Here is a 12,437-nt window from a genome sequence, read left to right on the forward strand (position 1 = left end):
TGAGGTTTGTGTGGCTACAGTTCGTCTACATTATCAAAAATAGACCATATTTGTCTCACACTGGATACTTGGCCTTAAATAATGAACGAACGAGAATTTTTTGTGTGACAGCCTATTTTCTTTCGGCGAAATGTGTGTATTATACCTAACAGCTCGTCCACTAATCGAAAGACATACAGCTAAATATACATCGAAAACATTTATGGACACTCTTGACAGTTGGAATATACCACAAATTAAAATTCGTGCCTTGGTGACATTTAATACCATGTAGAATTAGTAGAAGAGATAGACAAGATCCAACGTAGAGCGGCGCGATTCGTCACGGGATCGTTTAGTCAGCGCGATAGCGCAACAAAGATGCTCAACAAACTCCAGTGGCACACGCTTCAGTAGACGCGTAGTGATGATGATGTCGCATGGCTAGGGCCTCCCGTCGGGTAGACCGTTCGCCTGGTGCCAAGTCTTACGATTTGACGCCACTTCAGCGACTTGCGCGTCGATGGGGATAAAATGATGATGATCAGGACAACACAACACCCAGTCCCTGAACGGAGAAAATCTCCGACCCAGCCGGGAATCGAACCCGACAGTCCGTCGCGCTGACCACTCAACTACGGGGGGCGGACAGACGCGTAGTGAATCACGGAGAGGTTTGCCATTGAATTTCAAGAGATACTTTCTGGAAAGAGCCCGACAACACATTACTTTCTCCTACATACATCTTGCGAAATGACCATGATGAAAAATTTCGAGAAATTAGAGCTAATACAGACGCTTACCGACAATCATTCTCCACACGCCACATTTGCGAGTGGAACTGGGAAGGAGATATCAGTTAACAGTATCAGAGGTACCCTCCACCACACACTATCAGATGGCTTGCAGACTATTAACGTAGATGTTCTATGATAGCAGCCACCAAAACATCTATTGGTGAAGAGAAATATTTGTAATGTTTTGCGCATGCAACAAATCTCGTTTGCGAAGTATGGTTTTTGAGCAACAAAGTAGCCCAAGTGAATCACAGCAAGATACTGCTTCGTCTACTGTTAACACAGGAATACGATTTCTGGAAACATTATAAACAGCTAGCACAAGGCCGCAAAAATAAAAAGGAAACACCACAGTGACGAAGTATCGCTTTATTTCTCAAACACTGTCATATTTTTAAGAAGCAACCCATTTATAGAATGGGAAAACATGAAAGTAATTTTTCTGTGTTTGAAGAAATATGCTCTACAATATCTTGTCGTCGCGTGTCCAGTGAGCGTTTATTTTCAAAAGCTGGTGCAATTACGATTCAGAATATAAATGTTTTCTCCTAAATATTTACAGCAATTGCTCCTTTTTAGGAAACCTTCGAAAAAGCGTCTTTTTGCTGAAGGATTTTCATTAATGAAAAATCAGGTAAAATATCACATATACTCTACATTATTTCATTTGAAAAAAATATTGTATCATCGCAGGATGAATTGTGTACAACTCATTTCAGATGCTATCGATACTTGTTGATATCGGAACAAGACTAAGTGTGCGAAAAGAATCGTTTTTCAGGTATGGTCTTCATGTTTTATATGAATGGCTCCTCCACTCATTTTTTTGCTTTATGTCTGCTGGAATCTTTTTAAATCTCTCTTTATAACAATATGGAACAGCAGCTGGAATACTAGTTACGGAGGCAAAGTTTAAAATAAAATCATTTTCATGTCTTGTATTGCAGTGTGAACAACAGTTCTTCCAAAACTAATTTTTGTTATTAGCAGTCACAAATACTATTGAAGAATAAATGTACGAGGAAAAGAGTTTGAGATATTTCAACTTCAGATAAAATGTAGATATCCACAATACAAGAAAAAATGTAGAGGAAACACAGGCGTACAATTTTCAAGGCTTTCAGTCTAGCACAGATATCTAAGCTTTAAGAACTACAACAAACAATAAAAAACCTATCTCTAGATAAATTTAAGGAAGTATTAAACACTTGGATTAAAACTAAAGCATACAGTTCCTTCAACGTAATCTAGGTCGACGTTTGACTTCGAAATTCTCTCATTTGTTTCGATTATTTCATTATTGCACTCCTTGGCGACACTGAATGCATGGATAAGATGCTAAATGGCTAATCAGGATTCTATTCAAGCCTTTATTTTTATGTGAAAGGCTTTAAGACGTATGATCATCTCCTTTACACTACCTTATAGCGTTAATGTTCACTTCTTCGGTTGATTACCGAGTAAAAGTCACCTTAAAAGAATGTTAAGTGGTAAGGTTAGGAATTAATAGCATACATGAAATTGCTGTGTGAGAAGTACAATTACAAAGAGGCAGCAATGATAATTAGCTAAACAACTGTAATATTTTTGATCGTACCCTCCGATTATGTCGCAGAGATTAGGGTATGAAATACACTGAAACGCCAAAGAAATTGGTATAGGAATGTGTATTCAAATACACAGATATATAAACAGACAGAATACGGCGCTGCGGACGACAACGCCTATATATAACAAAAATCTGGCGCAGTTGTTACATCGGTTACTGTTGCTACAATGGCAGGTTATCAAGATTTAAGTGAGTTTGAGCATGAATGTGTATTCAAATACACAGATATATAAACAGACAGAATACGGCGCTGCGGTCGACAACGCCTATATATAACAAAAATCTGGCGCAGTTGTTACATCGGTTACTGTTGCTACAATGGTAGGTTATCAAGATTTAAGTGAGTTTGAGCATGAATGTGTATTCAAATACACAGATATATAAACAGACAGAATACGGCGCTGCGGTCGACAACGCCTATATATAACAAAAATCTGGCGCAGTTGTTACATCGATTACTGTTGCTACAATGGCAGGTTATCAGGATTTAAGTGAGTTTGAGCATGGTGTTATAGTCGGCGCACGAGCCATGGGGACACAGCATCTCCGAGGTAGCGATGAAGAGTGGATTTTCCCGTAAGACCATTTCACGAGTGTACTGTGAACATCAGGAATCGTTCTCAGACATCACTGCAGCCGGAGAAAGATCCTGTAAGAACGGGACCAACGACGGCTGAAGAGAACCATTCACTTAAACATCATCGATATGGGCTTTCGGATCCAAAGGCCCACTCATGTACCCTTGATGACTGCACGACCCAAAGCTTTACGCTACGCCTGTGCTCGTCAATATCGACATTGGACTGTTGATGACCGGTAACATGTTGCCTGGTCGGACGAGTCTCGTTTCAAATTGTATCGAGCGGATGGACGTGTACGGGTATCATGAATCCACGGACCCTGCATGTCAGAAGGGAAACCTGCATGTCAGAAGGTGACTGTTCAAACTGGTGGAGGCTCTCTAATGGTGTGGGACGGGTGCAGTTGGAGTGATATGGTGCCCCTGATAGGATTCTAACAGGTGACATGTACGTAAGCATCCTGTCTCATCACCTGCTTCCATTCATGTTCCTTGTGCATTCCAACGAACTTGGACAACTCCAGCAGGACAATGCGACACCCTCTACAGCACTTCTTCAGACATTTGTCGAGTCCATGCCACGTCGTGTTGCGGCACTTCTGCGCGCTCGCGGGGGCCCTACGCGATGTTACGCAGGTATACCAGTTTCTTTGGCTCTTCAGTGTACTGTATAATCGAGTAAGGTTTTACACGATTTTACGCAGGTGTACCAGTTTCTTTGGCTCTTCACTGTAGCATATAATTGAGTAAAGTTTTTAGATACCGGTACTGGACTTCCTGGAACTGTCGCAAAACAAACCGAGAATACAAAGACATGTCTTGGAACGACCTTTCTGTGCCCTAGCATTGAAACTGTATACTTGTGCAATAAACAGGTAAAAATACGAAATCACCAAATACGACACGACAGCTATGAAAACTGTGAAATCGAGATTACGCTGCGTGATGTGCTTTTGTTACACAATGTGAACACAGGACTCATGACCTCCTCAATCAGAACACAGGATCAGAGGACATTAGGCATTATGTAGTCAGCCAAACACATCAAACTTTTTCCAAGCACGAGCACAAAAAACAACGCCAGGAAGTCTAATACCAGTATACAAAATTTTAAACGTTAATTGTTATCTGTGTATGGAGAACAGTTTTTCAAGAGATAAACTACTGTAGTTTTCGTATTATAAGCTGCGTAGAATAGTACGAAAGCAATTTGTTTCTATGTACCGGCGCATCTACTGAAAACACATCCTTTTTATATGATTTGTTACGGTACAATAAATGTGGATAAATTGCATAACAGTAGTTAAAACGGTTGCTCATCGAATTAATTGTATTCATGAGTTCAAACTCCCATTAGCACATCGCAATGTTATTCTTAATTGGTTATCAATATAGTCATAGTTTCATAAGAAACAATCAGTATCAATCGCATATTTTGTACAGCTGGGGAAGCAGTTGCTTTTTCTAAAGCTGCTTTACTGGCAACTATATTGCGTTTATGTCTCTAAGCAAAAAGAACATATAATAATTTAAGCTTAGGTGCCAGTAATTAATTACAGCCTACAGAATTAATATGTAACTGGTTCTCTCGATTAACACGTAGCCCACTCGAATCGTTTCTCATTCCTGAAATATGTCATTTCTTATGAGATCCACGAAACACGAGGTAGCTGCAATGACATTACACTGTCTACATTAGCAGCGTAGTATTTTGCATATCGCACTTTAATTAACGGGGTTGGAACGACTAACACTGTAATTCACGGAATAGGAACGACTACGTTTAGCGCGTTAGAGACACTACTCTCTCTGCGGTTCCACCATTTAAAATTTCAGAAATCTGGTAGTGTCCGATTCCACTCGTCGGCTTTGACCAATGACGTAGTACTTAAGGCAAAGCCTCTGCATAGAGTGAATCTATGAAAGGTACTAATCATACTCGTAAACAAACGAATGTAGTATGCGATAAAATTACACTCACGTTTAACGCTATTATTATTTGTAAACGCACGAATTACATCCAAACTCGTTGAAGATAAAGAAAATAAATAAGGACAAGAATGGAAAAAATTGTCTTACTAGAATTATTATCATGGTTTATGTGAGTAGGGGGGCACAGAGAACCATTAAACTGCATTACACTATAGCGCATGTTGAAATCGTACTATTATAAAATTGCGTTAATTTTAATTATTCATTCAAACAGAGAAGCGCAGGAAATTTGGGGTTTTGCCGGGGAGAAACTAAGTTACAAGAGAACAACGGAAAAATAAAGTGAATGATAACAAATAGGAATAAGTAACATGAAATATGGCGAAACCAACACGCTAAATCCTAAAAGAGCAGGTGCGCAAGTACGAAAAATCATAGAAAGTAACAATTATTGAACTCGATAACTAGAACTGACTTATATATGTGGTCAATTCTACTTACTGATTCCAATATTACTAACTTTTTCGCAGAAGTTCAGAGAGCACTAACGACTGCAGATGATTTTATGCTTAACACAGGTTCTGGAGAAACGATCTAATTAATGAACCACCCAATAGTTGGAATCGTTAACTGTAATTGACCTATAATATATGAGGTAAATTCTAGTTACCGATTCCAATAATAATAACTTTCTGCGGTAGTTCGTAGAGCAAGTAGTACTGCGGAAATCCCATCACATTTCAGTGCACAAACCTGCTGCAAAGACGTCATAGAATGGTTGGAATCTGTGACTAGAATTGAACTACATAGGTCAGATCTAGTTACGAGTTCCATCTATTCAACCATAGAATGGTGGGAACCGGTAAATAGAATTGGCCTATATTTGGAAAAACGATGTGCATAATAAATCATGGAATGTTTGGAATCGGTAACTACAATTGATCTATAAACATAAATTCCGGTTATCTGTTCCACGCTTTTCATGGTAAATAATATATCAATATAGGTTAACTGTAGTTACCGATTCCACAAATCACTATTTTTCAACGTCTTTACAAGTAATTACGTGCGGTATTATGTTGTACGATTTCTATTTTGCTGTTACTTTATGTACTACTGCAATAAATAAAGTGTTTGTTTGTTACGGAAGTACAGAGAGGAAAGAAGCAATGGAAACACTGAGAGAAACCATTGCGAACATATGTTGTAAAAACGCAGAACTTGCCTACCTAGGAATCGACAAAAGAATTCTTCTATATAGGACAAACTTACTAATCTATTTCAAAGAACATTATTGTCAAAAGTAGTAAAGAAAACATTTCCAAAAATGAAATCTTTACAAACATCATTACACACTAAAAAAACTAAAAAAAAACAGAACCTTGGAACTGATAACAATACTAAACGTAACTCACACCAGTTACAATAGCTCGAAAATGACAAACGATATAATTTGTACCTCAGGAATGAAAGCAAAATTGACTAAGTATAGCAAAATAAAATTGGCTATATAAAGGGAAACTTACCACATATGAACTTCCAAAGGAGTGAAAGATCGAGGCAAACAATAAGAATAAAATAAGGACACAATAAGAAATAGTAATAGTTGAGGGTCAAACTATAACGAAATGCAAAAACCAGAATAACTAATCAAAAAATTAATAATAAACACTAACTGCCAGGTACGAAAGAGGCACCATCAAAATCAATTCTTCCCCACCACCCGCCCCCAAGCGGACCCAAAATTTAAAAATAAGAAGTACAAATGATATCACAATTCAATCACATAAACCCACAGGCAGAAGACACAACAACTAAACCATCGCCCCACCATTGTACCCAAGAAATATTAAAAAGATAGAAAATCCTCCACCTGGAGAAACCAAAAAGGTACCAAACCCACAGACCATGAAAAAAAAGGGAAAAAAACAGGAAAAAAATATGAAACCCACCCACATCTAACAAAACGAGGCCTGTACGTTTTGCAGCATTTCATAAATGCTGCAAATACACAGTAACCTGTAGGAATTCTCTTGCCTCCAACAGTAGTCATCTAAATAGCCTTGTAACGCTGTAGACTTGGCCACTGTTTCTATGTTTCGATACAGTGTACCGATACGTGGAACTGTTTCAGTGTTTCGGGACGGCTGTGGTTCACTGTTTCGAAACAATTGTTTCATCCCGCCCCTGTCTCGGGTAACCGGACCAGATTCTATCTCGAGCCAGACACAGAAACTGAATCGTTGTTTCAAAATAAGGCTGTTTCAGTCCACCTCTGCTTGGAACGGACTAATTGTATCGAAACAGTGATGTTTCATTCCGCGCTGTGTCGGACGAGATTCGGGCTCGGCATAGGTACTGAAACACAACATACCACTTCGTGAAACACTTTCAAGAGTGTCGAAATCTTTTTGACAAGCAAATAGCAAGAAACTTAAGATATCCGAAAATAAAGCTGACTGTCCTATTCCGAATTGGCGTAACATCTGCTTTATAAACACTAACCAAACAATAAACCAACGTATACTATTCACATTCAAAATAATAAATATGTGAAAATCATTCAGTTAAATTACACTTTTTTTTACATATACGTTTCTCTGGTCATGTACAGTAATCATATTAAGAAACGCAAGTAAGCCTACAACATTTTGAATAAAAAAAAGCGTAAAGTGTCAGTTATTAGACATACACATAAATTTGATGTAGGTATAACTGCAAGCAATCTGTTTGACGTATCACTGATAGTGTAATGGTGAACGGGAAGGGCTGGGAAGCATAGTGAATTTATAGTAACGGTTCGAAACACCTTAAAAGACAAATTTTTTTCTGTTATATTTTGTTATTTATTCGAATTATTTTGCATTATTTGTGAGTCTATAGTCACTGTGCCTATTATCCACAATGATTCCCTTTGTGTGCATGGAAATTAGCAAGATGGGTATATTACCCATACTAACGGAATGTGGGAATCCCAGTAGCATATCCGTTGTTTCTGCAGTTTGCTCCCACCTCCAGTCCGTTCATGGTGGCTCTTCTGTCTTCAGCTATGGCTGTCCTCGGCCAATTGAAAAGTATGAAAGTCACACGACACGGAAGCAGCGCATTTGCTTCAGGAAATACGAAACTGCCAAGACGCCTAAGTGATAGTTTCATACTTTCTGCGATATGATTAGCGCTCTCGCACCTCATTTATGTTCATACTTATACAGCAGACATTCAAGATGATAAAATGTGTAGATTTATTAGATTACAAAACACAAACTGTTTCATTGTTCCGAAACATCTTATCGAAACATTACATTGTACTGTTTCATTTGTTTCGAAACAGTTACGTGTTTCAGTTTGCCCGTCTCTATAACACTGCAATCCTTCTCTTTCCCGCACAACAACAGATTTTACAGCCCCCCCCCCCCCCCCAGCACATCCTCCATAGTATCTGTACATGACCCGTCTTGTGATCTTTAAACTCAGTATTGAGATTTACAACCAAATGATAACTCCTGTCACCCAACCCCTTGTAGGAAGAAAACCCATCTGACATCACTATTGACCCTATTTCCACATATTCTTCAACTGAAGCTGTTAACACTTCTTCGGGGTACAATTTGGAACGACCCTAAATACAACATCGGCACAATCCCTTCCAGAAATTATTACTCAAAAAACCCAAAGCAAAAACAACCTCACGCCCCCTTGCATATTTTCTCTTTCCAAAATGTGACTCGTCTACTTCAACTATAACAATCCCCCATCCCAATGATTCCCAGCACTTTATAAATTTCCCGCAGACTTCTCTACAAAATGAAAATCATTCAACTACAGTGCCATACGATCTAACCTTTTTCAACACCATATAGTTACCACAAACACTGCACTTGCACAATTCTGCAATAATGCCCCATGATTGTAAAAGTCTTATAGTTCATTTACGGTCAGTCATTCTGTCAAGGAGCATTTTCGCTGTAAAAACAACTGACTCATCCACAATGAAAAGCAATTGGGTAAGAAAGCAGAATCTTATAAATCACGAATACTTTCATCAACAAAAGATACCGAAAACAAAACATTATACATCATATTTTTAATATACGCGCGTTAAGACGAAATCCAGAGTAAGCATTTAACAGTACAATCTGCGGCATAAACAAAATAACAACACACATTACGTCATTTGTCAAAACCGACGGGTGGAATCGGTCACTAGAACTGACCCGTACCCAGTCTTACGTACGTAATTTATGTGCGTACCGATAGCTTGAAAATATAAAGTGTTTGTCTTACACGTTTTCAACATCGCTGTCGGCTGCTGCTCGTATCGGAGTTTTTATTTCCCTCCTACATTTCCATTATTTCATCGCAGTGGTCTTAACAATGCAGTTCCCCAATAAGCAACTTCTTAAGTGATATAATGAAGAACCAACTACATTAAATAATTATTAATACATCGCAGACGGATGACACTTCTTAATACCGCAATTAAGTACACCACATGATTGTTATACAGAAATCTCGTGCCATTTACTCTGCTTTCTGTTTGTGCCACAATAGAGTACTATTGCGTCAGATTTTGTCCAAACCTTAGCAAGGCACTGTCTCCTAAGAAACAATAGTGTATATACAGTACATAGCTGTCTCCTATACATAACGAATAGCATACACCTACTTTTTACAATAAACATACATATTTAGAATGAAAAATGCACATAATTAAACCTAAGGTGAAGATTTTCTTACCTGAAAATAAATTACAATCGCGAAAACGAGAATCGTGGCCAATAGGTTCATAAGATTTGGCAAGTTGTGTCTATAAAAGGCCTCCCTCACGGCCCGAATTTTGTCCTTGCGAGTTGAAAGTAAATGGAACAGGGCGACGACAGCTCCCTCAAATTCCGTACCACGTCCTGTGTTTACAGTCGTCGGGCTGAAAGCTTTCCACGTAACAGTTTCACAAATGTTCGTCGCAATAAACAGAGATATGCCTGATCCCACACCATAGCCTTTCTGTAGAAGTTCATCAAACAAAATTACTACCATTCCTGCTATCACAAGCTGAATTATTATAATCAAACATACACCAGTACCCATTTCACTTGGATCGCCATACATACCAGATAAAACATAGACAACCGCCTGGCAACTAGTTATTATTAAACCAAGAAGCTTCTGTGCACCATTAAAAATCGCCCTATCTCGTGGTATATCTCCTACCTCAATTATCTTCGTTCCCTCCAGAACTTGTAAAATCATACCAGAAGTTACTATCGGTGAAATGCCAAGTTCCATTAATGTCCCTCTATTTGAAGCTAAAATTACACGTGTCCAATAGAAAGGATCTGCAGAATCTGAACTCATTATTCCAAATAGAGGAATCTGACAGCAAACAAGATAAATAAAAAGTGTTATTATTGTCCATAACATTTTCTCACGAAAGGAAACTTTCCTTTCTGGCTTCGTTACTTCGGGAAGAATACTGCAAAACGGTTTAATAACTTCGAGAAACACCCCCATTTTGAAGAAAAAAATATCCGATATCAAAACTAAAGTATTCGAGTGACACGAGAAGTGTTACTGACATACAACTGCTAACAGTGTTTACATTGAACGTTTTCAATCGAAAATGGCAACAGAATGTTCTTGCTAAAACACGTCCGTGACTTTCACCCAATGAGCAGTCTCCTTTCGCCACAATTAAATCAAGTTGATTCCCACGACATTCCGACGTTACTAACCAACAACAATAAAAGAATCGTTAACGGTTAGAAACAAAGTAGTATTGTCGAATTAGAACCAAACAACACACTCACTTGCTACGCATCCAGATATCATTCCTTCTAAAAATAAAACTAATTAAATTCATATATGCTTTCGCGCTCATATTCGCTTTTAGAACAACTGATTCTTAATACTGGACCTAAAATGTAACGCAAGGTTTCGCTACTTCCACTCTTTCTAATTCTTAATCCCTGTATCTTCAAAACTTCAACAACTGACTAGCGTATCGTTGATAACCAATCTCTATGGTCATAACAATGGATCATAAACATAAGGCAAGAATATCTATGAAGTAAACATAGCATACTGCACATATCGTCAATATCATGTGGTAATAGTCACCTTACTTTTGGTTATTGGTTGTTTACATTTTCCAAAGAAGACCTGAACTTGATTATTACAGACATTTCTCCTGATTTTGTGTGTTTACTTATTAATGACAATAACAATGAATAATTGTGGCTGCTGCATATGCAAATCGAAATACAGGAAAGGAGAAACAATTACTTTTCATAGGTAAGTGCGGTATCTTCAAGTCTTAACTTTCGAAGGGAATTTATGCTGACCACAAAAATTCTGTTGCGTGCATCTGAAGGCTCACTCCATAGATATTCCTACTTCATGATATCGGTAATTTTCTACGGAGAAGGGATTTGTTGTGTCGGACCGAAAGTATCCCGACAGCGCTATGTAAAGCAGAATTGACCAGTAGTTGTCACGATCCTCTTAAAGCTGCCCAAGTCGACTGTTGTTGATGTGATTCTGAAGTGGAAAGGCGAAGGAACAACCACAGCAGAAACGATCAAACAAATCTCATCTACTAATAGAAAGGGACCGTTGAGCAATTACATTGTGAAAAATCGCATGAAATCAGCCGAAGGAATCACCCGTGAGTTACAAAGTGTTACCAGCGGTCCAGCTGGCGCAATGACAGTGCGTAGGGATTTAAAAAGAACGGGATACAGTAGTCAAGCAGCAAAGTGGTTCTCGAGGTGAGGTAAACAGGGATGCCATTGGACAGTGTGTGGTTTCCTTATTGCACTCAAGAAAGTATGGTAATTTCCGAGCAGGATTGCCTATCGAAGTCGCGGGGTCCAAACGACACATATGGAACTTGCGATTGTAAATCGATAATGCGAGTCTCGTGGCGGGCGTTGTGAGTATGTTTACGGTAGTCACAACAGCAACGACAAAACAAGTGCGTTAAAAAAACACTTGCAATTACAAAGGACACGACTTACCTCATTCGTTGTCAGTGTTATCGTCATGCGAAAGTCCATGTAACGTGATGTGATGTGCCTGGGCAAACTCTGCCAATGTCAGGCAAGAATATCGGCATGTCCCTGCAAACGCAAGTTGTAGAAGTAGAGGTACTGAAACAAGTACAGTTCATCTTTGTCCTGGACGCCCCTCTCTTTTAATGGAAAACTTCACAGATTTCCATAGCCGCTCAATATTCTGTGTGTGGACACTGGGGTCATCCGAAGGCACAAACTCCACAGAGTGGTTCACGAATTCGTGGTCGAATCCTTTCAGAGTCTTGTACGACTGAAACCCGCCTGTAATGGCTTAAGCAGCAGGGAGTATGAACTGCTTTATGAGACCCACTAAAGTGACCTTGTCTCTGGACAATACTCTGACAACGAAACACTTCCGCGAGTCTCTTTCTATTCCACCGAATACCCAAATGTGATCGAGTTCACTTTTTGAAGATCGTCCTCTCTGGCTCTTCCGTCTAGCTGTTTGAGATTCAACAACTTCCGCA

General features: G+C 38.9%; 1 protein-coding gene across 1 annotated transcript in view; it reads right to left on the reverse strand.

Moving 5' to 3' along the window:
- LOC126094885 (protein transport protein Sec61 subunit alpha-like) overlaps nt 1–10,408 on the reverse strand; it is a 68,207-nt gene extending 57,799 nt beyond the window's left edge. Inside the window, exon 1 of the mRNA XM_049909521.1 lies at nt 9,635–10,408. Coding sequence (XP_049765478.1) covers nt 9,635–10,408 — 774 coding nt within the window. The remainder of the gene's footprint in view (nt 1–9,634) is intronic.
- Nucleotides 10,409–12,437: the final 2,029 nt, after the last annotated feature.

The sequence above is a fragment of the Schistocerca cancellata genome, chromosome 8 (assembly GCF_023864275.1).
Source record: "Schistocerca cancellata isolate TAMUIC-IGC-003103 chromosome 8, iqSchCanc2.1, whole genome shotgun sequence".
In the NCBI taxonomy this organism is placed as follows: Eukaryota; Metazoa; Arthropoda; class Insecta; order Orthoptera; family Acrididae; genus Schistocerca; species Schistocerca cancellata.